Here is a 26,194-nt window from a genome sequence, read left to right on the forward strand (position 1 = left end):
GACACTCAATTCCTGTTGGAGGGAGTGGATTATGTGACAGATGCGCTGTATGATCTGTTCAGAGTACTCGACAAGGTCTCTGCATATGTTATCTCCGCTCTTAGAATGGTGTGGATTAGATAGTAGGTGGGAGATTTTGCATCTAAAGCGACTCTGAGCAAATTGCCTTTCAAGGGTCAGTTGCTCTTTGGTAATGAGCTAGACAATCTAATTGCTAGTGTATAGGATCACAAACCCAAGTATCTACCAGATAGTAGACCAAAGTAATTTTCGTGGCTCTAGGTGTTTTCATCACTATTCAGCGGGATCTTTTGTCCAGAGCCCGAGGCAGAGATTTTAGTGAGCTAAATATCGCCAATCTTCTGGAGCCTGTTTCTCGGGGGACCACCCAAAAGCAGTTATGACACAAAGACCGCAGCTGTAACTCCCAGGATAGGAGGAGGTTAACGGCTTATTGGGAGGAATGGGCAAGTCGTCACAGACCGCTGGGTGCTGGACATTCAGGAAGGGAGTACAAGCTCAAGTTCTACCATCCTCTCACAGAGCTGTTAGTAGACTCCATGGTGGAAAGACTGGAAAAAGTGGTCAAGGTTCAAGCCACAGTGCAGATTCTATTAGCCCTGGCAGCTATTGAGGCTGTACCAGACAAAGACTTGGGATTGGGCAGATACTCCATATTCTGTACTTCATTTTGCCCAAAAGAAACTTTGAATATTGGAGGCCAATTCTGGACCTGAAACTGATAAATGGTGCCCTCAAGGTCCACAGGAAATATTTGAAGTTTCATCTTCTGGAACAACACTTCATTCTCTGCCCTGCCGTTTGGGATGGCTATGACACCATGATTGTTCACCAAGGTGATGGTCAAAACAGTGGCTTACTTCCGAGAGGAAGGTATATAAGTACATTCATATCTGGACGATTGGCTGATTCGAGCCCTGTCTGTAACTGAGGGCAGAAAAACGGTGAGGCACGTGATTCAGCTCCTCCAGGCTGGGTCATGAATTTCTGGAAGAGCCACCTGGAGCTGTCAGTCCCTGGATGCCTGGGCATCTGTTTCAGTACAAAGGAGAATAGGGTTTTCCTCCTGGAGGCCTGTGGGACATGCTAGTGCCGACAGCTAGGCAGTACTTACAGGTACTGAGTGCAGTGGTGGTGGCAATAGATGTGATCCCTTGGGCCAGAGTGCATTTGCATCCCCTACAGGAGGCATTTTTATCTCTGGTCCCGCAAATGAATTCATTGCAGTTGTCACTTCCTTGGACAGTCCCGGCGCATTGCAGCTTGAGCTGGTGATTATGACCACAGTCTTTGACCCAAGGAATGCCACTTTGAATTTCTTCTTGGGTGAGACTCATGCCAGATGCCAGCCTCTTCGGCTACGGAGTGCATTGTAATGGATGATCGGTGCAGGGCTGTTGGTCCCTGCACAGAGGACGTGGTTGATCTAAAAGCTATCCATCTGACGCTGCAGACACTAGGGAGCTTCTTACGGGGCAAAGCAGTACAAATATTCTTGGACAATGCAATGGCAGTAGCATATGGAAGGAGGGACTCGACAGGAAGAAGGCCCTGGAGCAGGCCTTGATGATGCCTCTTCAGTTACTGAAGCTTCTTAAACTCTAGTATCCATGTCCCTTCCCATCCTCTCTACTCCTCCTCTTCCTTATTTTCCTCCTCCAGGTCTAGCATCCATGTCCCCTCCTCCAGGTCTAGCATCCATGATCCTTCCTTCTCCTCATGAAACCCGACATAGCTGTGGGCCGGCAGAGGCAGTGCTATGAATGGGCTGCTTGTGGCAGGTCCTGCCAGGGCCTTCCCTCTACCATATAGTCTATCTACAGGAAGTGATGCATCAGAGGGAGCTGGCCACAAGCAGCCTGTTCACAGCACTGCCTCGGCCTGCCGCCACTGCTGCTACTCTGGGATTTCCTGCGTGTATATGTGATCTTGTGGGAGGGGGATATTTTTGAGGGCAAGAGGTCTGACTTGGAGGGGAGGGAACAGGTGCTGAATCTTGGTGAAGGCAGGAGCTGGCAGGCCTTGAGTATGCAGAGATGCTTAAGGCTCTGCACGGGATCTGCATGTACTGGCGATAATGGCTTTATTTGTTATTGTGGTATCAGCTGTTTGGAGCACCAATTTCTTGGTAAAGAGAATGCGGTGGTAGCGGGGTAGAGTTCAAGGTAGGGAGGCCATGCTGGAGAGCAGCATCATGGTCAACCGGGGGTGGGGGAGTGCAGGAGAGTTTATATTTAAGTATATACTGTACTTAACTGCTGTGCTGCATGTGTATCTTGTGATAACTGAGGAAGGATTTGGGTTTAACTCATTCCTTTCCAATTGTAGTTTTAAGGTGAATTACATTAACATACAATAGGTATTCCCTGTCACTGGAGAACTTAGCTTTAGCCTCTACTGTCCTCAGGTATTTCCTCAAAGTCACAAGGAATGTCAGAAATAAACCTTGGGCTCCCCTGATTCTCTGCTTGCTGCTCTACTAGAGTGCTTATCCACTCACACAGCTTTGTTAGAGGGGGGCTAGTGATCTGACCTCTTCTGATGGTGTGTTTCCTATGCAGGATGATGATGAGGAAGATGGAGAGGATGAAGATGAGGAGGATGAGGAAGGTGAGTGGTGATCTCCTACCCCCTACATACCCCCAAAATTATTCTCTAGGATTTAGATCCTCTGTAGAACTGCTTGGTTTTTGTCTTATGCTTCCCCCACCTTCTCTCCTCCAGACCTTCCACATGGTGAAAAGAGGAAAAGAGCCCCAGAGGATGAAGGAGATGACGACCCAGAAGACGAGGACGATGATGATGATGAGGATGATGAATAAATCTGTTGGGGGGGGGCCAACTGATTTTAGAGACTGTGACCACTCAACATGTGCAGTGTGTGTGTGTGCGTGTGTGTGTACACCTGTGTGTGAGAAGGCAGTTTCTCTTGTACAGCTGCGGTGTCTAACAGTAATCTTTTTGTTTATTTTTAAATATAGATGTATAGAGTATGATACAGCATTTGAAGGGGGGGGGGTGAGATCTATTTTTTCCATCCAAAATCTCATTTTGCAAAGACCAAAGTGTCCTATTTTTAACTTTCCCCTTCTCTTCCCCCCTGTGTCTCATGCCACATCCTGCCTTTAAGGCCATATTCCTGTTTTAGGGTTGGGGATGCCACCTGGGCTGGGGGGAGGGGGGAGGGAATGCTGTGGGTTTTTTCTTAAAAGCAGGCAGGGCTGCAGCAGCAGTTAAGCTCTCACACATAGCTGGGACTTAGGTAACAAGGATGCACGCTGCCACCCAGCCCTGTTGATGCTAACGTTGGTTTTTTTTCCAAATAAACAATAAAAACAAAACATGGTGCAATTTTTTTAAAATTTCATTGCTTAACTTTTTCCCCGCTTGTTTCTGGCTTAATTAGCCCCCCTCATCAACAGGTTCTTGATTGGGTTATGGCTTACTTCACAGTTTGCCCTTCAGTTGTAAAGAGAAGGGAGATTGCCCTTTGACCCTTCTCCTTCCTAAAATTATATATATACGAGGGCTGTTCAAAAAGTATCGGATCTTTATTCATAAAAAATACTCGTATTCAGATACAACAATCTTATATTAATCTCCTTCAAAGTAGTACCCTTGGGCTGCCACACACTTCTTCCAACGGTTCTGCCACTGTCGGAAGAAGCACTGGAATGCCTCTTTTGAGATTGCTTGCAATTTGTCTGTCACATTCTGCATGATGTCTTCTCTTGACTGAAATCTGATCCCTTTCAGGGGCATTTTCAGCTTGAAGAAAAGCCAGAAGTCACACGAAGCCATGTCGGGAGAGTAGGGAGCCTGAGGAATCACAGGTGTGTTGTGTTTGGCCAGGAAACTCCGTATCAAATGTGAAGAACGGGCAGGTGTGTTATTGTGATGAAGCTGCCAATTGCCCGCTGGCCACAGGTCTGGCTGTGTCTCACAGTGTTACAAAGGCAACGCAGAACCTCTTGGTAGTACTCCTTGGTGATTCGATGATCCTGCATCACCAGGGTCCTCACTTGGTCAATGACGATCTCATTTCTGGATGTTGAGGGTCTACCAGAACGTGCTTCACTCTCCACTGATGTGCGGCCATCTCTGAAGTGGTTGTACCACACCTTTATCTGTGTGGTGCCCATTGCTTCATCCCTGAAGGCCTGTTGAATCTTGTGGATCATTTCCACTTGGGAATTGTCAAGCGGTGTAATGCAGTAGCATTCAACTTTTTCTGTCATTTTGTCAAAAATGAAAATCAGTCGGCGCTCACTTACACTTCCTCACTCATCGGCAGTCTGCTGGTGACTGACGGCTTCTGTAGGCGGGAAAAAATTAAAGCATGCGCATTAGCTACATATGTGCACCAAACCATCCCTCCCTAGCTTTATTTGTTTACACAAGAAAAATTAAGGTCTGATAAGTTTTGAACAGCCCTCGTGTATGTATGCATGTATGTATGTATGTATAAAATCTTTGGCATGGTAATCTTGGCCTTGAAGATGATTTTAATCTCCAGAACATTACACAATATGCTTGCAATGGCATTCTGGTGGGGGTGTCTGTATTTTGCTCTGTTGTGGAAAGGGCAGTTGTTTCCTGCATGTTAAGCTGACATGATCCTTTAACAATTTTAATAGTGGTTTTTCTATAAAATTGTCGCCTGGGAACTGACTGGAGATCTCCAGCTTCTTTCATATAGGTTAATATGTGCTTTGCAGTCACCAGCTTGTAAACCTATCTTAGATAATGGTTGTGTGGAAAGACCCAAGTTCAACTTCCAGGCCACCTGGAGATGTTTCAGAAGTATTTGTGTTCACTGACGGGAGGATCCCATGACAAGAGTGCCCTAGGAATGTAGCTCCCAGACAAGCTCTGTTTCTGTGGTTACTACAGTTCATTCAAAAAAAGGGTATGATGAAAATGAAGGCTCGTGGCATCAGATTCCAGCTTTGGCCCTGATGGAGCTGGAGACCAGAAAAAGGGAGGGTAAAAGTTGCAGGATCAAAAAAAACAAACAATTGGGGGAGGAGTTCTGAACCCTCTCTCCCTTTCCATAACAGAAAAAATCATTCCTTCAGATCAGCTCCACTGTTCTGCACAGTTGGGTGATGTTCCTTCCTACCAGCAGATACAGGTAGAGAAAATTGAATTCTACTAGTGACATCACCAGTATAAGCTGGGGTGGTTCCTGGAACAATCCAGTGTTTTTCTCTACCTTCAGCAGATGGTAAGCTATGCTGTCAGTGCTCTCCTGTTTCTGGTCTAGCTTCCTGCTCTGCTGGCTATAGCTGCAGAGCGTGGTTGAGTCTAAAGACTTTTCTCATACTCACTCACTGACCATATCTGATTTGAACGCAGAACTTGTTACTTAGCTTCTAGTTGCACTTATTAGAACAGGTTTTGGCTTGGTCCGTTGAGGCTTTGGCTGAGGGGTGGGTCTCCATCCTCTCACCAAGCTAGCCTGATTTGCCTTATTCCCCATTTAAGGGAATAAGACACCTTAAGCATCTCTCCAGACCGGCACAACTCATTGATGGGTAATAGCTCACCATGACCATCAAATGGAAACTGAGACATAAACTTTTGACTTTAGTACAAGTGGGCTGTGCAGTCCCAAGTACTCTGTCTCCAGCAGGTGGAGGTGTTAAGTTTGTGCAGTCTTCCCTGGTTTAGTGTAGGGCTCTTGGAATTTGGTTAGTGGCTTTCTGATCCCTGTCTCTGGTGCCGGATGAGCTTGGAGGGACCCTTTCAGGGGTCTGTCTGACCTCGGTGGGGGTGAGGGGGAGGTCATGCTCGACAGGTCAAGTCCCTCCACCCATTTCCCTCACTTCCCTGAAACTTTCTTTAGAGGTGCCTCAGTTGTAAGCCATGCCACCGATACCGACAAAACAATAGAACCCAAAACTTGCTAGAATAGCACAAAAATGGTAACAAACAATAGTTTTAGAACAGGGCTATCCAAGTCCGATCCTCGAGATTTACTGGCAGGCCAGGTTTTCTGGATATCCACAATGAATATGCATGAGAGAGATTTGCCTGCACTGCCTTCTTTGTATGCAAAGAAAAGAGGATAAAGCAAAGGGAAAGAAGATTGAGAAAGGTGAACTTTTTTTCTGACTCTGATAATGTGAAATATTTTAAAACAAAATAATAGTATTGCTATTAAGGTTGAATAGAGGTATTTTATTGTGTCTGAGTTTCTGCCAAATCATATCTGATTTGAGGGAGTGTTGTAATATAGTGCTACCCGTTGAACTGTTCAGTGACTCTTTTTACTTTCATGAAGACAACTACAAATGGTGCCTAGTACAGTTGCTCTTTCATTCACATAAGTATTGTTTCTGTCTGTTGACCTATTTTCTTGGCTTGTACATGAACACAATGATAAGTAAATTCTAGTGTTGAGGCAGAGGAGAGTTGGTATCTTGTCTTACTGTATTAGGATCACAGCTGAGTGATTGTATACCCTATAACAAGCAGTACTCAAAGTAACAATTTTTTGTTACTGCATTTTGTTGTTTTTTTGTTTAATGCATTTTCTCTTGCAACTCCCCTTTTTCTTTTTTTTTAAGATCAAATGTATTCCTTTTGTTTTTAAATTGACCACACCACCTGTTTACCTAAATGACTTGTCCAAAGGCTGGTGTAAATTAAGTTGACATGTAGGTATGTTTTGCTTGATTTGGTATGATTCTAAGGCCAGAACAGCATGAATAGCAGTCTTCAATGTCAGGTCCTGTGATTGTTATGTAGCAGTTTTTTCAAATTTACATCTGCTGTCTTTATATTTTGCACAGTATTAGGGGACGTGCCACTGTTTCTGTGGTGTTGCATTATATGCAGAGTCTGGTTTCTTGGTTCAGTTTAACTTTTGTCTACATATTTCTATTTTTAGTTTGTGATAATTCCATATTGGGCGAGGGTGTATCTATGTTCTGTGTGTATGAAAAGGACACGGCTTTCTGTTAGCATCGACTGTACAGGATCAATTGTGCAGGATCTGGCTTGTTTAGTTTTACAATGTGTGTGTTGGTGTTTTAGTGCTCACTGCAGTGTTTAAGATGCCGCCTTTTCCTAGGTGCACTCTTGTTGTGTGACTCATGAATTACTAAAAATCCCTTTTTTATATAGAGGAAGGGGTTGTTAAAAAATGATCAGCACTGGCTGTCATATATTCTAGGTACAGCCAGCTTCAGTAAGATGTTATCTCACTGATTTACCAAACTTCATTCTGTATAACTTCACAGTATTTTAAGGTCCTCAGCGGGCCACCACACACTCAAACCATCTCATTGTGTGGGGCTTTATGCTCCCATTCGTCATTGGACCCATCTATATTTTTTGTGTACATGTCACAAATATTAATTTTTAGAAAATTTTTTTGTATAAATACATATATGCTAAAAGTACTTAGCTTGTGGATTCGACGCTAATCGGGAGGGTAGAAACATCAATCACCCAACATGTTTCGCCCATATAACTCAAGGGCTTTATCAAGGCTCCCTCTCCCATTCATAACCATTTTCTAGACTTCATTCAAATTGATTACAAGTAGTGCCTAGCTTTTCAATATATTCTAGGTACGCCACTAGATTTAATGACCCTATTCTAACTTTACTGTTGACGTAGGTGGTGTTCCCCCCACCACACACACACAATAAAGAATTAAATTAAAGTTGTATTAATATCAAACAGCTTTCAAATGACATAAGCAAATAAAAATAAATATTTTTAATACATTGCTAATTACCTACCTGCATCTTTACCTAAACTGTTGTACTCTAGCTCTCATTTTGCTCTTTATCTGCTACTTTTTTATTTTGCTGTAGTTCAATCACATAGGTCTTCAAAGCTTAGTAACACCTCTCCATAAATTATGTGGAAGAGGTCTGAAAGTGGGGATCGCATCTATTTCATATCCTTAGTGAGACCTCAGGAAGGAACCTACTGATCAAAACATTAAGAGGTGCTGTAGAGCCGTTTCATGCAAATCTGGACTCAGAGGCCAAAGCACTTCCATACATCCCAGAGACCACCCAAGATGACTATCCACTCAAGACAGAAAACCTTGAACAGTTTCAAACCAATATTCCACAATGACCTCCAAACCATAATTAACTTCGTACACCCCGTAGCCTTGATCCTGGATCTATGTTCCTCCACTATACTGGACACAAACAAGGTATTCCTGGAATCCATCCTATCCCTAATAAATGAGTCCCTTACGATAGGTGAAGTTCCATGGAGTTGGAAATCTGCCATAGTTAAACCACTCCTGAAAAAAACAACTATGGACCCAGACAACCCAAGCAGCTTCAGACCTGTCTCAAACCTCCCATTCAGCTCAAAAATATTGGAAAAGACAGTACTCGTGCAATTGCAAGACTTCATGGAGACAAAACGTCACCCTCTCCAACTTCCAGTCGGGCTTCAGGAAACACAGCACAGAAACAGTTCTTTTGAACATCCTAGATGACTGTTGGAAAATTCTAGACGATGGAAATGACGCATTGCTGGTACTATTAGACCTCAGTGCTGCCTTCAACACCATCAACCACTCTCTCTTGTCTAGGCTAAAGTCCATTGGATTCTGTGACAATGCACTTCAATGGTTCTCTTCATTCCTGACCGACAGAGTGCAGAGATTTCTACTAGGAAAATCCTTATCTGAACCCAAACCACTCCACTATGGCGTGCCTCAGGGAGCCTTACTATCACCTCTCCTCTTCAACCTCTATATCAAACCAGTACTGGACATAGTGGGAAAACACCGAATCAGAATCCACTCTTTCGCTGACAACCTACAACTCTAGGATTTCCCCAATGAATATGCATGAGATCTATTAGCATACAATGAAAGCAGTGCATGCAAATAGACCTCATGTATATTCATTGGGGAAATCCTGAAAATCCGACTGGACTGCGGCCCTCGAGGACCGACATTGGACACCCCTGCCCTAGACCGTCAACGAGACATACAAATCTATAACCTCCAATCTTGTTAAACTGAAATAAAGACCTGGATGACCTGGAACAAGTTAAAGTTAAATGAATGCAAGACAGAACTTCTCTGGATTCACAAAGATCTATACCCTGTCTGTCCTTTTCCTGGGGCACAAACACCCAAAGACAACGTCCGCAGCCTAGGAGTAACTCTTGACTCTAACTTATCAATGACAGATCACATATCCAAACTAGTATCATCCTACTACCTCCACCAGCTAAAAACCATATGTGCATACTTCTCAGAACCCGAATTTGCCCAACTACTCTATGCTTTTGTACTATCCCACATAGATTATTGTAACACTGCCTACCAAAACTCTCCCACTTCCAAAGGGTGCAAAACGCTGCAATCCACCTTCTGAAAAACCTAGGCATCTGTGACCATGTTACCCCTACATTAGCTTCCATGCACTGGCTGCCCATTCAAAAACGCTGCACCTTCAAGGCCCTGGTCTTCGCTATCAAAACCTTCCATGAAACGATTCCATACTACATGAAAACTAAACTACAAATCATCCCAAAGCGACCACTGAGGTCCCAGAGAGAAAATCGACCATACCTCCTGGTCGCTTCCTCAAAACTGAAACAGCCCACAAATGCTCCTACTCACATTTCATGCCCAGACTTTGGCACACCATCCCCCCATCTGCTCCAACCAGCATCCCCCCCCCCCCATCTGTTAGATCACTAGATGGACTCTAGAACTAAAGGAAGGCCATGAAAACCTTCCTCTTTACAAACCCAGCGCCTTAAAGTCATTCACCCAGAAATGCCACTCAATCAACGTGCCACCTAATCTCACCAGATGCTCCTTAGTGCATGTTTGTGTCTATATTGTAATTTATATAAATTATGTCATCTCTGTCCTGTCTCGATTATTATGGATGTACTTTGTAACCCGTTCTGGGCTTCTTTGGGAGGACGGGTTAAAAATTGAATGAATAAATAAAAGGAGCTGCCCCATGGCTTGAGTCTTCCCTGTAATGCATCCTGCCTAGATGGAACAAGAATTTTGCTTCTTCAAATGCAGTTCCTGGTCTGGGTAGGCAGGATGCATTATGGGGAAGACTATGAGGCCCTAGAGCAGTTCCTTTCATGGCTGTGGTGGCTCTGCTGGCAGCAATTGAGATAGGTAAGGACTCGAGCATCACAACCACCAGGAGTGGAAGAGGAAATCTGTCGGGCTGTGCTGGGCCAAGGGGCCTCTTGGAACTGGGATCCAGGGCAGCTGCCCTGTTTGCTGCTCCCCATGGCTCTTTCGTTATGACATGACACGGCTGAAACCTGTGAATGAGAAAATTAAAGTAACGTGTCAATATGGGTAAATAAGCTAAATTGATTTGAGGCACAAAATGAATTAATATTCAACGTAAATACACAAAAACTACTAACATTTCAATAATTTATGTAATTTTGCATAATTTAGAAATTCCAGGTAAGTAAAAATTGCCCAAAATTTAAAGCTAGTTGTTTTTTCCCATATGAAATGGTATCATTTTTCACTAGTGCTTTTTTTAAATTGATACACCATAATGCCCAGAATTTTCTCCAAAGTGGCAGCATATCTGTAGAAAGGGCCATAGTTGAATGATTATCTATTATGGTGAATTTACTACAAGAAAGCAAATACCTATACAAGCCAATTAAAATTTTGTGTGGTATACAGTATTAAGAAACTAGGAATTCCACAAACATTACCAAAAAAACATAATCCAAACAAGCCATTTAGCTTTCATTACAAGCATCTTAAAGATGTTTTCAGTAATTTCCTAAACTTCTAATAAGGGGTCAGGGTCTTTTAATATAGATTGTAAAGAATTCCACCAATATGTTTCTTGATGTATTAAAAAAGTGATAAACTTGATGGCACTTGATATACTGCATTTGGTTATAATCAAAGCAGTTTACATATTTATATAAACCAAGTCAAAAAGGCAATTGTTAAATTACATGATAACTAGACCAGAGCTAGTGAAATGCAACATATGTACTTGTACATTGCCTGTTGGATAGTTTATCCACATACAGTGCAATGCTCGGCCTTTAGTCATGCGGCAGCCATGAGGTCAGAAACATGGACACTCCATTGCAAGATCATTGCACTATCAAAAGAACAATGTGCAGTTGTGTGCTTTCTTTGGGCAGAGAAAGTAGAAACTCACCATCTGATATTGACTCTATGGACATAACGCCATGAGTTAGCAAAAGGTTTATGAGTGGGTAGAAGGGTTTAAAGCTCAAAGAACAGGTGTAACCAATGAAGGTCATTCTGGTTGCCCATAACATCGCGCACAGAAGAGCACATTGACAGCCCTCCATGGAAAATCAAGTCAACCTTCTCTTGGGACATGAATGGGCCTATTCTAATGCATTTCCAAGTGCACACACACAAGCAGTGAACAATGACATTTGCTATGAAATTAACTTAAACCTACAATATGTAGCAAAACAGTCTTGCTGTACCATGACAATGCACTTCCTCATACAGCAGCGACAGAAGAGATAATGCAACAGCTTGGGTTTGATCATCCTCCATCCATATTTTCCTTACAGCCCAGATTTGGCAACTAGCAATGATCACATCTTCAGTCCACTGAAGGGAGATACTGTGAGGTCACAGATTCACCTCTGATGATGTAATGATGCTCACCTGGCTTTGGGAGCAGCCAAACTATAGGGCTACAGAAGCTAATTGAGCAATGCAACAGATGTCATCTTGCATGGGGACTATGGAAAAGTGATATGGTCAGTTGCTCACAGTTACTTCTATTAAAGCTGTTAAGTATTTTGCCTATACTTTTTGATTTAACCTTGTAAATATGAATGCTTAATGTCAGCAATTAGATTGCAAGCTGATCTGAGCAGGGATAGTCTTGCATGTTAAATGTACAGTGCCGAGTATGCTTTTCAGCAGTATAGAAATATAGTGGTGGCGGTAGTAGTAGTTCCTTAAAGGTAAGTTAATTAACATGTAACCTAGAGCAGTGATTCCCAACCCTGTCCTGGAGGACCACTAGGCCAATCAGGTTTTCAGGCTAGCCCTAATGAATATGCATGGAGCAGATTTGCAAGTTTAAGTTTCAAGTTTATTAGGTGACTTGATTAATCGCTTAATCAAACATTCTAAGCGATGTACACTATAAAATTTACAATTATTAGAAAACAATACAATACGTACAAATACTTAAATAATGGTAAATTGCTCTTAATTTTAACATTACTAAACATAGGGTAAGGAGGGATGAAATACAATTCATAAAGTAAAGAAGAAACAGGGAAAATACAAAAGGGAAATAGGTAACACAGTTATAACAAAGTAAAATATAATACTCCAATAATAAAATTATGTTGTAAAGGCATCTTTAAAAAGGAAGGTTTTAACTCGGTTTTAAATTTTCCAAACTCTTTCTCCTCCCGTAAAAAAATAGGGAGGGCGTTCCAAGTCTGCGGTGCTGTACATGAAAAAATAAATTGTCTCCTCGTATTAATAATTTTTAATGAAGGAATAGATAGCAGATTTTGTTTGCTAGATCGTAGAATTCTCTTTGCAGAATATGGAATAAGTAACCTAAATAAAAATGCAGGGGTCTTATTGTTTAGAGTTTTAAAAATAATTATGCATAACTTATAAGTGATTCTATGAATAACAGGAAGCCAATGAGCCTTTTTGAGGAGAGGTGTTACATGATCAAATTTTTTAGACTTAGTTATTAATTTTATAGCTGTATTTTGTATAATTTGTAGTCGTTTTATTTCATATAATGCAATTCCTTTGAATAAAGAATTGCAGTAATCAATTTTAGACATCACCAAAGAGTGAATCAATATAGTAAGTGCTTTGGGACAGAGAAATTTAGAGATGGAACGAATTTTACGTAACCTATAAAAGGTAGTTTTCACAATGTTACTGATATGATCATGATAATTAAGTTTATTATCAAAGATTACCCCTAAAATTTTTGTATTTTTAACTAATTGCATGCCTGTCACTTCCATTATATGCAAATCTCTCATGCATATTCATTAGGGCTAGCCTGAAAACCCAATTGGCCTGGTGGCCCTCCTGGACAGGGTTGGGAACCACTGACCTAGAGCACCTCCATGAAAAATTAAAAATGTGAAAGTACAAACTTGAAAAATTACTTGACCATGAATTGACTGTGTAATTTTAAACAGTAATTCTGTGAAATTTGGAGGATCTGTACATCATGCATCATTATTCTGCAAAGTTTCTAAGCTTATAATTGTTACCCTTGGCTCCTATATAGAATTTTAGAGTAGTGTGATGGTGCCTACTTGTAGGCTTAGGCAGAGTCTCCCAGTAATGCTATCTGTTGCTCATTTGAGCTGAGTTTCCAAACCTCACACAAAGGTCCATGCATGATCAGTAATCATAGAAATATGGCAGATAACGGCCAAACGGTTAATCCAGTCTGCCCATCCACAACATCTCCTCTCCTCTCCCTAAGCCCATGTGCCTTCTCATTTTCTTGAATTCAGACAAGATCTTGTCTCCATTACCGGAGCCTATTCCATGCATCTACCAGTTTATATAAAAAAGTATTTTCTGGGGGGCGGGGCCTGCTGGAAACGGAGAGCGGACGCATGGAGTGACTGCTCCTCCACATCGACACCAACTACTCGATTTAAAGCTTCAATACCTTACCTACCAAGATCTTTCTGGTCTAATAGCCTCCAGAACCTAACGCTTCTACATGTCGCCGCCGAAAGTGGTAAAGGGCGATTCAACCCCGACGCAGCCCAGCGGTAAGATACCCAAAACGGATGCAGTTTCCCCTGACAAAATGGCGGCGAAACCAGAACTATCGCAAATCAATACCCTAATCGCAGAAATGCAGGCATTCGAAGGCATAATGCGTGAGCAAGTGGATGAAATCAAACTTCTGCGTGCAGAGATAGAAGTTCTCAATGACCAATTCGTGGACGCCAGTCACTATCTGGACGCCCTTGAAGAGAAGACAGCGGCCTTTCAGAACAAATGCCCCCTGATAGACACGCATGATAAACTTCTCACCTCCCTGCAACGAGATCTGGAGGACCTTTCGAACCGTAGCAGACGGTGCAACGTTCGTATCATTGGGCTCCCGGAGGCTTTGGAAGGTTCCGATATAATTGCTTTTCTAACTGATTTCCTGCCGAAATCTTTGGGCCTTACCTTTGCAACTCCATTGGAAATCGAGAGGGCGCATCGTGTTCCTTCGTGCCTCTCTGCTCACTCCACCTCTGCAAGGCCCATTGTGGCGAAGATCCTGCGTTACCAACATGGTCTTCAGCTTATCAATGCGGCTAAGGCACACCCTCAGCTCTTATTATCAGGACAGGAAATTTTTCATAGTGCCTGACCTCGCCAAAACCACCGCTCTCAAACGCAAGGCATTTTTATCTCTGTGCCAGCAGCTGAAGGATATTGGGGCTAAATACGGCCTCATGTACCCGGCCCGCATGAAGGTTACATACAACAACCGTATAACATCATATGTGGATCCAGCGGACTTGAAAACCTTTCTGGACTCCATTCCTACTGCTATGACCTGACTTATCTCCATTGTACCCTCCTGGCAGTACAGTCCTCTGTGGTAAGGGAATAGTGCAGATTCCCTCTGTTGTTGGTGTGGAGTGTTCCAGTGCTCCATGTGTTTTCTCCCTAGTTAAAACAGGTTCACCCGTATATTGTTGCTGTTACGTATACACTTGTGCATGTTTTTCTATGCCATCATGCCTTGTGTGTGTTATGTAGCTTTTCTCCTGTTCTCTTTTATTTTCCTTTTCTTTACTCCCTTTGACTCTCTTACAAGGAATGGTCTGTTTTCCTGGGAATTAGCTGACTCTGAAACAATTTACTCGTAATCATTCTAGTGTATCTGCACATTTCTTTTCCCTCCTAATTTGAAATGACTGATCTTCATATATTGTCTTACAATGTTAATGGGCTGAACCATCCCATCAAAAGGAAAAAAATAACTCATTATATAACTGTTAAGCATCCAGATCTCATTTTTCTGCAGGAGACACACCTCCCCTCTGCACCAGCTCTCAAGTTGTCCATACCGGGATACTCCTCTCATATGTTCTCTCCTGCCCCGAATAAAAAACGGAATGGAGTCTCTATTCTTTTCAAGAATACCATTCCTATCATAAAATCTCACTTGACGGATGCAGAGGGGAAGTGGTATCTAGTTCATGCTGTTTTGCATTCGGTGGAATATGTATTCTTGAATCTCCATGCCCCAGTCCTGGATCATCCAGAATTTTTCAGGAGCCTCCAATCTGTTCTTGAATTTTCCTCCTGTTCAATAATAATAGGTGGAGACTTCAACCAAATACAGGATATTGTACTAGACAGATCATCCTCCTGCAAACCATCCCACTCCAGAACTTATCAAGAACTTTACAACCTCATAGTTAATTTTAACCTAATTGATCCCTGGAGGCTGCTTAACCCCAAGGGTAAAGAATATACACACTTCTCCCCACCTCACAATACATATATGAGGATTGACTCATTTCTTCTCTCCTTACTGATACTGTCATCCATCCTATCAGCCTTACTGATCATGCCTCGGTTTCCATGTTTCTTCACTCCTCTGCTCCACCACAATCCAGTTGTACTTGGTGATTAAACAATCATCTCTTACTTGATGAAGACATAGCTGAGAAAATAAGAATCTTCACCTCTGAATTTTTTGACATCAACACTAGAGACACTAATATTAGCCCCTCTGTCATATGGGAGGCTTACAAGGCCACCCTAAGGGGGGAACTGATCAAACTTTCCTCCTGGAAAAAGAAGCTTGCTGTGCAAAAGGAAAAGCAGTTGGAATCCTCCATCAAACAATTAGAACTCAAACACATGGCTTCTCATATACATGACCCGTCCACATACCGTCAATTACTTAAACTCAAATACGAATACAATTCCTTATCTTATAAAGCTAGACAGGATCTCTTTATGATGGCTTCAGGCCATTATATGGGCGATAACACCTTTGGCCAATTATCTCAAAACAATTCAAAAGATTCAACATCTCCATATGTTCTCCCTCTGGCCAGCTTCTCACCTCCACTGAGCATATTACATCTCAATTTGAACTCTTCTATACTAACTTATACAAATCTGATCTTCCGTCTCAGGCTCCTGATTTTGATTCATTTCTGGATAACATAAAACATCCCCAACTGACTTCATCCGCCAGGTCAGCCTTGGATGCTCCAATATCCATCTCTGAAATCATTTCAGCAGTGTCCAATCTAGCACGGAATAAAGCCCTTGGCCCAGATGGAATCACTAACGAATTTTACAAGAAATTTACTACTATTATAGCCCCCCATCTTCTGACCTATTATAATTATATTCATCAATCGCCGGATAAACAATATAATTTTGCAGAAGCCACTATAGTGGTTTTTCCAAAACCTGACAGAGACCCCACGATGGTTAAAAATTATCGTCCCATATCCCTTCTGAATTTGGAGTATAAAATTATGGCTAAAATTCTCTCTATTAGACTGAACACTTATCACTGATTTGGTTCATGTAGATCAAGTTGGATTCGTTCCACACCGCTATATAGGAGATAATCTGCGACTTTTCCATAATGTTAATGAGTATGCTAAATCCATGTCGGAACCCGTGATAGGACTGGCTATTGACGCTGAAAAAGCTTTCGATCGAGTGGAGTGGCCCTTCTGTCACAGGTTCTACAGTGGTATAACTTTGGCGATTATTTTATTAACTGGATTAAAACACTCTATTGGCAGCCTTCTCAAATTCTTATCAATAATACCCTCACATAAATTTCCCCTTCACCGAGGCTCCAGACAGGGCTGTCCTCTCTCTCCCCTGCTCTTTGATTTAGCCCTAGAGCCCTTCCTCTCTGCCATTCGTCAATCAGATTCCATTGAGGGTATCCCATCTACACGCAGACAAATCAAACGCGGCATATGCCGATGATATCCTTTTTATCCGTAATCCTCTCTCTTCCCTTCCATCTCTCATCCATCTCATCAATGATTACTCCTCCATGTCGGGGTACTCCATAAATTGGGACAAATCAGAAATCTTCCTCTTGAACGATAAAGTCTCACAAGCAGACCTCTTCCATCTTCCGTTCCACTGGTCCACCGAAGCTGTTAAATACTTAGGAATATTGATACATAAGGATCCTTCACACATTATGCATCTCAACCTGTCCAAGATCAAATCACTTGTTCAACAAACTTACCAAGTGGTCTCCTTTGTTTTTGTCCTGGTGAGGTCGTCTCGCCTCGATAAAAATGAATTTGACACCCAAAATTACTTATATCTTGTCCTTGTTGCCTGCCCCCTGCAAACCATCAATATTTTCTTGGATTGATAAGACTCTATCACACTTCCTCTGGAACAACAAAAAGCTTCGTATTGCTTTAACCAAATTGAGAGCCTCAAAAGTCAATGGTGGTTTGAACCTCCCTAACTTTCATTTATATTACCTATCTTCATTACTCAAATATGGAGCTCATTGGACCCAAATCCAACCTATGTTAGATCAACCTACTTGGCTAGAAATGGAATCTCAGATAACACAACCATACCCCCTCCAGGCTTTTGTACCATGACCATACCCCCACATTTGCGGAAATATGAGCTGAGTGCGACACAGCTAGCAATACGACATCTGGATGCAATGACTGAGTACTCATTGAATAAAAGTGTACGAATGTGTATTTGGAATAACTCGAAACTAAAACATAATGGCAAAATGTTCTTCTGGAAAATATGGCAAGCTGCAGGGATTTGGTATGTGGAACAACTCTTATGTGGTAATAAGCTTATCCCATTTGTTACTCTTTGTTCTCGATTTCCTTCCATAGCGACTTCATATTCTCAATGGGTGAATTTGTCATCATCCATCAACTCCTTATTACCTTCCTTAGCTCCTTCAACACATCAGATTTCCTTTCACCACGAGTGATTTGGTCCTAGAAACAGAAATAGACGGCAGATAAGGGCCACGGCCCATCTAGTCTGCCCACCCCAGTGACCCTCCCCTACCTATCTCTTTGAATAGATCCCACATGTCTATCCCATTTGGCCTTAAAATCAGGCACGCTGCTGGCCTCAATGACCTGAAGTGGAAGACTATTCCAGCGATCATCCTTTCAGTGAAAAAGAATTTCCTCATGTCACCGTGCAGTTTCCCGCCCCTGAGAAACTGCACGGTGGAAGGCTGTGTCAGTCTTCTATAAGATTATGCGAGATTTCAAACACACTTTCTCGCCTTATGATCTGACACAATGGTCCTCCATGTTGTCATCTCCCATCAATGATATCAATTGGAGCCTCTATTGGACGAAGATCAACTGCCCACTCTTGTCCGCTCGAGTGGCTCAATCCTTATACTTTGTTATGTGGCAAGCAATTTGGACCCCTCATCGCATGTGGAAAGCTGGCTTGAGACAGGACTCCTCATGTTGGCATTGCCAACTCGCAGTTGGCCCTTTGGACCACATGCTGTTTCCCTGTGTTAATATATGACCTTTCTGGAATAGTATTTGGAAAACTATACGATCCATTACAGACATCCAAGTTGATATTACCTTTGACATTGTCATGCTGCGTTCGCAACATCCCTGTTTTGCTTCCACGGACTGACCTTTTAAACTGTTAGATGCGATGTTGGTTACTGCAATTATGCATATCCTGAAGAATTGAAAGTCAGCATCTCATTTGGATTATACATTTTGGTGGAACTCTGTATCTAATATAATAAAACGCTAGACGCGCATGCGCACTCAGATCTGCGTGATCTGAAATCCCTGTTCCGTGAGATGTATGTCCGTGGCTTTGCAGACGTGCGCATGCGCGAGTCCCGAGCCTTACTGCTTCCCAACCGCATTGCTTGCCAGCCGCAACCGTTGCACTCCCTGCTCCAGATCGCGGTGTACAGACCGGTAGGGCACTGGGAGCTAGGAAGAAAGCAAGGGCTCAGTCTTCGTCGTCATCTTCGCCCCTCACACCCAATCCCCGTTGAGCCTCCCACCCGATTTTCTCTTCTCGCGGTCTGGCCGGCTACCTTAGTCCCTTGCCGCCGCCGCCACCCCATCCCTTCCCGCGGTTGACAAACCTCTTGGCTCGAGCAGCGGACACAGCACTGTAAACACGCTGCTTCGCGGCCTCTACTGCCCCGATTTGCTCTTCCGTGTCTCTGATGACGTCATCAGAGACACGGAAGAGCAAATCGGGGCAGTAGAGACCGCGAAGCAGCATGTTTACAGTGCTGCGGCCGCTGCTCGAGCCAAGAGGTTTGTCGACCACGGGAAGGGAAGGGGGTGGCGGTGGCAAGGGACTAGGGGAGCTGGCCAGACCGCGAGAAGAGAAAATCGGGTGGGCCACGAAGAGACAGGGAGGAACTGGGAAGAGGGAAAGGGGCCTGCTTTGGGGGAGGGGTGTGCTTGGAGGCACACAGCTTTGCTTGGGGGGGAGACAGAAGGGGGGCCACGGAGAGACAGGAAGGAACTGGAGCTGGAGAGGGAAAGGGGCCTGCTTTGGGGAAGGGCTGTGCTTGGAGGCAGACAGCTTTGCTTGGGGGGGGGGAGACAGAAGGGGGGCCACAGATAGGGAGGAACTGGAGAGGGAAAGGGGCCTGCTTTGGGGGAGGGGTGTGCTTGGAGGCACACAGCTTTGCTTGGGGAGACAGATGGGGGGCCACGGAGAGATAGGGAGGAACTGGAGCGGGAAAGGGGCCTGCTTTGGGGGAGGGGTGTGCTTGGAGGTAGATAGCTTTGCTTGGGGGGGGAGACAAAAGGGGGGGCCACGGAGAGACGGAGGAATTGGAGGGGTAGAGGGAAAGGGGGCTGCTTCGGGGGGAGGGGTGTGCTGGGAGGCAGATCATTTTGCTTAGGGGGGAAGACAGAAGGGGGCTACGGAGAGACGGAGGAACTGGAGGGGGAGAGGGAAAGGGGGCTGCTTTCTAGCACCCGTTAATGTAACGGGCTTAAAGATAGTGTTTGTATAATAGACATGAACAATATGCTGTTGAGAAACGCTCTATTACACTGATGCCTTCTGTTCTTCCTCTGTCTCCTTAGAAATTTCTTGATAGTTTCCTTACTTCCCCTTCTCAGACCATTCCTTAGCTTTGATTATGCACTTTTCACATTTTTCAGTTTCCCCTATTACTTTCCTACCTTTTTTCTCTTCCATCATCAGCTTACTCCTTGATAATATTATTCAATAATGATTTTGTTCATTTTCTGTTTTCAAAAATTTCAATAAACAATTTGAACTAAAAAAAAAAAAAAGTATTTTCTTAGATCACTCCTGAGCCTATCACCTTTTAACTTCATCCTATGCCCTCTCATTCCGGAGCTTCCTTTTAAATGCAAGACTCACCACGTGCATTTATGCCATGTAGGTATTTAAATGTCTCATCATATCTTCCCTCTTGCCTTTCTTCCAAAGTACAGTGGTGCCTCGCATAACGGACGCCTCGCACAGCGAACGCTGCGCACAACAAACTTTATGTCTTGATCCGTACAACGAACTTCGTTTCACACAACGAAGTCGCCCGAGCTGCATCCTTCCGCGCAGGCACTGCGCTTAACTGCCCTCTCTCCGCCTGGTTCCCTCTTGCCCCCCCCCGACTCCCCGACACGATCGGGGCAAAAAGGAGCCCAAGCCCTCTTGCCCCGCCGATTCCCCAACTCCCCACACAATATCGGGCCAGGAGGGAGCCCAAGTCCTCCTGGCCACGGCGACCCCCTAACCCCACCCTGCACTACATTACGGGCAGGAGGGATCCCAGGCCCTCCTGCCCTCGATGCAAACCCCCCCCTCCCCCCAACGACCGCCCCCCCCCCCAAGAACCTCCGACCGCCCCCCCAGCCGACCCGCGACCCCCCTGGCCGACCCCCACGACACCCCCAACCCCCTTCCCCGTACCTTTCTGTAGTTGGCCGGACAGACGGGAGCCAAACCCGCCTGTCCGGCAGGCAGCCAACGACGGAATGAGGCCGGATTGGCCCATCCGTCCCAAAGCTCCGCCTACTGGTGGGGCCTAAGGCGCCTGGGCCAATCAGAATAGGCCCGGGAGCCTTAGGTACCTCCTGGGGGCGGGGCCTGAGGCACATGGGCCCAACCCGACCATGTGCCTCAGGCCCTGCCCCCAGGAGGGACCTAAGGCTCCCGGGCCTATTCTGATTGGCCCAGGCGCCTTAGGCCCCACCAGTAGGCGGAGCTTTGGGACGGATGGGCCAATCCGGCCTCATTCCGTCGATGGCTGCCTGCCGGACAGGCGGGTTTGGCTCCCGTCTGTCCGGCCAACTACAGAAAGGTACGGGGAAGGGGGTTGGGGGTGTCGTGGGGGTCGGCCAGGGGGGTCGCGGGTCGGCTGGGGGGGCGGTCGGAGTTTCTTGGGGGGGGCGGTCGTTGGGGGGGGGGGGGGTTTGCGTCGAGGGCAGGAGGGCCTGGGATTCCTCCTGCCCGTAATGTAGTGCAGGGTGGGGTTAGGGGGTCGCCGTGGCCAGGAGGACTTGGGCTCCCTCCTGGCCCGATATTGTCGGGGAGTTGGGGAATCGGCGGGGCAAGAGGGCTTGGGCTCCCTTTTGCCCCGATCGTGTCGGGGGGGCAAGGGGGCTTGAGCTCCCTTTTGCCCCGATCGTGTCGGGGAGTCGGGGGGGCAAGAGGGCTTGAGCTCCCTTTTGCCCCGATCGTGTCGGGGAGTCGGGGGGGCAAGAGGGCTTGAGCTCCCTCTTGCCCCGATCGTGTCGGGGAGTCGGGGGGGGCAAGAGGGCTTGAGCTCCCTCTTGCCCCGATCGTGTCGGGGAGTCGGGGGGGGCAAGAGGGCTTGAGCTCCCTCTTGCCCCGATCGTGTCGGGGGGGGGCAAGAGGGCTTGAGCTCCCTCTTGCCCCGATCGTGTCGGGGAGTCGGGGGGGCAAGAGGGCTTGAGCTCCCTCTTGCCCCGATCGTGTCGGGGGTGCCAGGGACCACACGGAGTCACCCACCGTACCACCCGATTCGGGTAAGCGCAGGTATCGGTGGGTGGCTTATTTGCGGGGGGGGTGCCTTATTTTACATTTTTTTCTAAAAAGGGGGGGCTGTCTTATTTGATGGCCCTGCCTTATCATCGGGGAAACACGGTAGAAAAAAAAAAAAAAATGAACAGTTAAGTCCCAGTTTTTGCCGCTGAGACTCTGCCCTCTCACTGTAAAATTAGACTCTACTTAGTCTGTCTTTAAATTTAAAAAATGTGTGTTGTTTTAAAAAACAATTATGTTTTTAGATGTATCTAAATAAAAATAATAACCAAAAATTTATCTTTTTTTATGTCATCTTAGCATATTTTATGCTACAGAACGAATTATTTTTTTTAACATGTATTGTTATGGGAAAACGCGTTTCACACAACGAACGTTTCACATAACAAACTTGCTCCTGGAACGGATTAAGTTCGTTGTGTGAGGCACCACTGTACACATATTGAGAGATTTTGTCCCCATATGCCTTATAATGAAAGTCATTGACCATTTTAGTAGCCTTCCTCTGGACCAAATCCATCCTTTTTATATCTTTTGAAGGTGCAGTCTCCAGAATTGTACACAATATTCTAAACGAGGTCTCGCCAGAGTCCGATACAGGGGCATCAATACATTCTTTTTTTGTACCTGTTTGGCTATCATTCCCAAGACCTGCTCCTATTTTTGTGCACAAAAGTTCACCCCCTAAACTAGTGTTCCCTCAGGTTTTTGCAGCCCAAATGCATGATCTTATATTTTTTAGCATTAAATCTTAGCTGACAAATTTTGGCCCATTCTATTAAGCTTCCCTAGATCCTTCCTTATGTTCACACCATCAGGGGGGATGTCTTGCAGATTTTGGTATCGTCCACAAAGACAAATCTTGACAGCCCTTCAGTAATATTACAAAAATGTTAACAGGCCCAAGAACCAAATCTTGAGGTATACCACTGGTAACATCTCTTTCCTCAGAGATCTCCATTCACCACTACCCACAATCGCCCTCCACTCAAACCAGTTCCAACATAAGAAACACCTTCACCGAATCAGACCATTGGTCCATCCAGTCCGGTGACCCGCACACGTGGAGGCCAAGCCAGGTGTTCCCCGATGAAGACCTGTTTATCCATATCCATCAATGTGATTTGCAAGAAGGTGTGCATCCAACTTGCCCTTAAAACCCAGAATGGTTGTTTCTGTCACAACCTCCTCTGGGAGAGCATTCCAAATGTCCACCACACGCTGCGTGAAACAGGACTTCCTGGTATTTGTCCTGAGCCTGTTGCCTATCAACTTCAGTCCATGGCCTTTTGTCTGATTCACATTTGACAACTTGAATAACGATGCTTCTCGCTCTATTTTGTCGAATCCTTTTATTATTAAGTCTCTATCATATCCCCTCGCAGTCTTCTCAAGGGTGAATAAGCCCAGTTTTATGAGGCGTTCTTTGTAGCTCAAATTTTCCATACCTTCTACTAGCTTCGTAGCTCGCCTCTGCACCCTCTCAAGCAGGGTCACATCCTTTTTTAGGTAGGGAGACCAGTGCTGGACACAGTACTCCAGGTGTGGTCTGACCATTGCTCTGTAAAGCGGCATTATGACGTCCGCCGATCTACTCGTGATTCCCTTCTTTATCATGCCCAACATCCTGTTTGCCGCCGATGCGCACTGCGCCAACGGCTTCAGGGTCCTGTCGATCAGTACCCCCAGATCCCTTTCTTGTTCGCTCTTGCCCAATGTCACACCTAACATTTTATATTCATGTTCCTTGTTTTTCCTTCCCAGGTGCATCACTTTGCATTTCTCTATATTAAACTTCATCTGCCACTTATCCGCCCATTTCTCTAGCTGGTTCAAATCTCTTTGGAGTTCTTCAATGTCCATTTGTGACCCAACTGTCCGGCATAGTTTCGTGTCATTGCAAACTTGATTATATTACTTGTTGTTTTCTCTTCCAGATCATTTACGAAGATGTTGAACAAAATGGGCCCAAGAACCGAGCCCTGGGGCACACCGCTTGTCACCTTTTCCCAGTCTGAGAACTTCCCATTTATGCTTACCCTCTGCAATCTTTTCTCCAGCCATCTACCTATCCATCTTAGGATGTCCCCCTCTATTCCATGTTAGCAAAATAAGTAAACAAAGGTTGATATATTCAAAAGTGGATGGTTTTTCTGAAATACCTCAGCCCCACCACTCCACCGCTGTGTTTGCTTCAAAACCGCAGGAGATTTACGTGGCAACTCATCATAGGTATTAAATTTATCTAAATGCTGTGGCAATTTTTCAATATTATTATCATTTTTGTAAACTTAAAACAATGTATTTTTAATATAGCTTTTAAGCACACAGCTGGACCTGGGAGTCTGACCCGACATGTTTCGCACAAACAGTGCTGTTTCAAGGGTCTCCCTATGTGAAAGCAAAAAGAACAATCCTTAGGGGACCGACAGTAAAGACTTTCCCTACATACCTCCCCCCCATATAAGTTAATTCAAGATCACTTAGTCAAACGCTTACCGAGGCCGCCGTTGTCATCCGACTCACAAGTACAACTTCTGTGAAAGATGGCGTCGGCATTCTCAGGCTACTTTTAAATACAAACCGGTGATGGCCACTCCCCCCGGAAAACCATTGAGTCATTCATCCACCAATCAACGTAACCCAGTCAATCTCTCCATTCAGTCCCCCTGGTTCTACTGTGTCTAAAGTGAAAATCAGCCTTTGTTCTGCCTCATTTAGCCTCCGTGAATCCTTCCCACCGTCCCTCCCCGTAATCCTTTTGATCACTCGCCACCTAATCTGATCAACCCCATGGTTATATCTCTGCCAGTGGGCAACCAGAGGTGCCTGAATAACATTATTAACGATACGTGATTTGTGTTCAGTGAGTCTAGTTCTAATCTTACGATTAGTTCTGCCTACATACACCATTTCACATGGGCATATGATCGCATACATTACATCCTGTGAAGCGCAGTCTGTAACCGCATTAGAATAAAGACTCACTGATCTTGCCGGAACCCTCCATGATTCACCACTAATGGTGGAAGGGCACCACTGACATTTACCACATGGGCTATGATAACCGCTCCCCCTCTCTTCCCTCTTACCATACTTCAAGGGATCACATCTCTGCCCTAAAGTCTTACCCTGGAGTATACTATCCGGGGGAAATCATCAAAAATTGAGTGGAGTTGTACTATATGCCAGTGTTCTCTCAAGTAACCCACCATTAGTTTAGTTGCCTTTGAATATGGAAGCACACATGTCAGTGGCTCGTTAACTTCCTTATCAGAATGCCCCGACTCACCTAAAAGTAAATCCCTCTGGGCAAACTTTGCTCGCAGATATGCTTGGCGAATGGATTTTTCCGGATATCCTCTCATCTGGAACCTATCTGCTAATAGGCCTGCCTGCTTTTTATACTCGCTCAACGAAGAGCAAAGTCTACGAGCCCGTAAAAATTGGGCTATAGGAAGGTTAAACTTAAGTTTAAATGGGTGAAAACTATCAAAGTGTAAGATAGTGTTACGCATAACTGGCTTACGGTATACAGAAGTCTGCAATTGTCCTTCCTGGACCTGAATATTTATGTCCAAAAACACCATTTGGGTACGGTGACAAGTCATGGTGAAACTAATATCAGCGTCAACCGTATACAAATGGTGTATAAAGCTGTCAAGCCGTTCGCTCGTATCCTGCCAAATGAAAAAAACATCAAGGAACCGGCACCAAAATGCCACCTGTGGAAACCATTGGGACGAGTATACATGTTCCTCTTCAAACTTAGCCATAAAGAGGGCTGCCACTGAGGGGGCCAACGTGGCCCCTATGGCCACCCCTTGGATCTGCTGATAAAAAACCCCTTGATACTGGAAATAATTGTTCCCAATAACCCATTTTGCAAGTTGGAGAAGAAAGTCGGTTGTTATACGTTGGGGGGAACTGCGGTTGCACAGAGACTCTGATATCACATTAAGTGCCTCTAACTGGGGGATCTGAGTGTAAAGAGAAGTGACATCCAAGGTCACCATCCACTTCCCCTCCATATTAATTTCTGTTGTCGTAAGTTTGCGGAGAAAATCAGAGGAGTCCCGAATGTAAGATCGTATCTTAGGGACCTCATTTCTTAAAAAATAGTCAATAAAC

At 44.7% G+C, this 26,194-nt stretch overlaps 1 protein-coding gene across 1 annotated transcript in view; it reads left to right on the plus strand.

Annotated features, from left to right (window-relative positions):
* Positions 1-3,362, plus strand: part of LOC117366170 (acidic leucine-rich nuclear phosphoprotein 32 family member B-like) — a 77,436-nt gene extending 74,074 nt beyond the window's left edge. The window contains exons 6-7 of the mRNA XM_033957345.1: positions 2,583-2,631; positions 2,746-3,362. Coding sequence (XP_033813236.1) covers positions 2,583-2,631; positions 2,746-2,843 — 147 coding nt within the window. The 3' untranslated portion in view covers positions 2,844-3,362. The remainder of the gene's footprint in view (positions 1-2,582; positions 2,632-2,745) is intronic.
* Positions 3,363-26,194: the final 22,832 nt, after the last annotated feature.

This window comes from Geotrypetes seraphini, chromosome 8 (assembly GCF_902459505.1).
Source record: "Geotrypetes seraphini chromosome 8, aGeoSer1.1, whole genome shotgun sequence".
NCBI classification, from domain to species: domain Eukaryota; kingdom Metazoa; phylum Chordata; class Amphibia; order Gymnophiona; family Dermophiidae; genus Geotrypetes; species Geotrypetes seraphini.